Source organism: Seriola lalandi, unplaced genomic scaffold, assembly GCF_002814215.2.
Source record: "Seriola lalandi dorsalis isolate HSWRI2012SDOR001 ecotype SW California unplaced genomic scaffold, Sedor1 jcf7180002054934, whole genome shotgun sequence".
Classification (NCBI taxonomy): domain Eukaryota; kingdom Metazoa; phylum Chordata; class Actinopteri; order Carangiformes; family Carangidae; genus Seriola; species Seriola lalandi.
In genome coordinates, this window is record NW_019525486.1 from 465912 (window position 1) to 466512 (window position 601).

The 601-nt window shown below is 51.7% G+C and overlaps 1 protein-coding gene across 1 annotated transcript in view; it reads left to right on the forward strand.

Annotated features, from left to right (window-relative positions):
- The window catches only part of meox2a (mesenchyme homeobox 2a), an 8940-nt gene extending 8351 nt beyond the window's left edge, over positions 1-589 (forward strand). Inside the window, exon 3 of the mRNA XM_023393424.2 lies at positions 352-589. Within this exon, the coding sequence (XP_023249192.1) occupies positions 352-570 (219 nt within the window). The 3' untranslated portion in view covers positions 571-589. The remainder of the gene's footprint in view (positions 1-351) is intronic.
- Positions 590-601: the final 12 nt, after the last annotated feature.

A 601-nucleotide genomic window follows, 5' to 3' on the forward strand; every position in this document is an offset into this window, starting at 1 on the left:
CCCCATCCCTCCTCCTCCTCCCCCTCCACTCAGGCGCATGTGTCGACACTCAGGGAGCCTCTGCTGCTACTTGACGTGCAAACCTTTTTAAGCAACAGCTTAATCATCAATCTGAGAGACGTAAATACGGTTGAGGCTGTTGAGTCAGGGAAAAACAGGTAGACGCCAAGTGGCAGATGGAACAGTACATGCACACATAATTGCTGCAGTAGAAATAGCTGCCAAACTTTTGGAGAAAGTTGCTGTCAAGCTGTAAAGCTTCCTAATTGCTTCTTGATTATTTTTTTGTGACAGTTTGCTCTCTGCTTAAGAGCAATGCTTTTGACACTTTCTGTCTACTTCACCACGTAGGTGAAGGTGTGGTTCCAGAACCGGAGGATGAAGTGGAAAAGGGTGAAGGGCGGCCAGCAGGGGGCAGCAGCTCGGGAGAAAGAACTGGTGAACGTGAAAAAGGGGACTTTGCTGCCGTCAGAGTTCTCTGGCATCGCAGCGCTCCACCACTCGACGGACTCCTTAGCCAACGAGGACAGTCACGACAGCGACCAGAGCTCCGAGCACGCTCACTTATGATGCACACACACACCCGCCACCCCCCACCCAC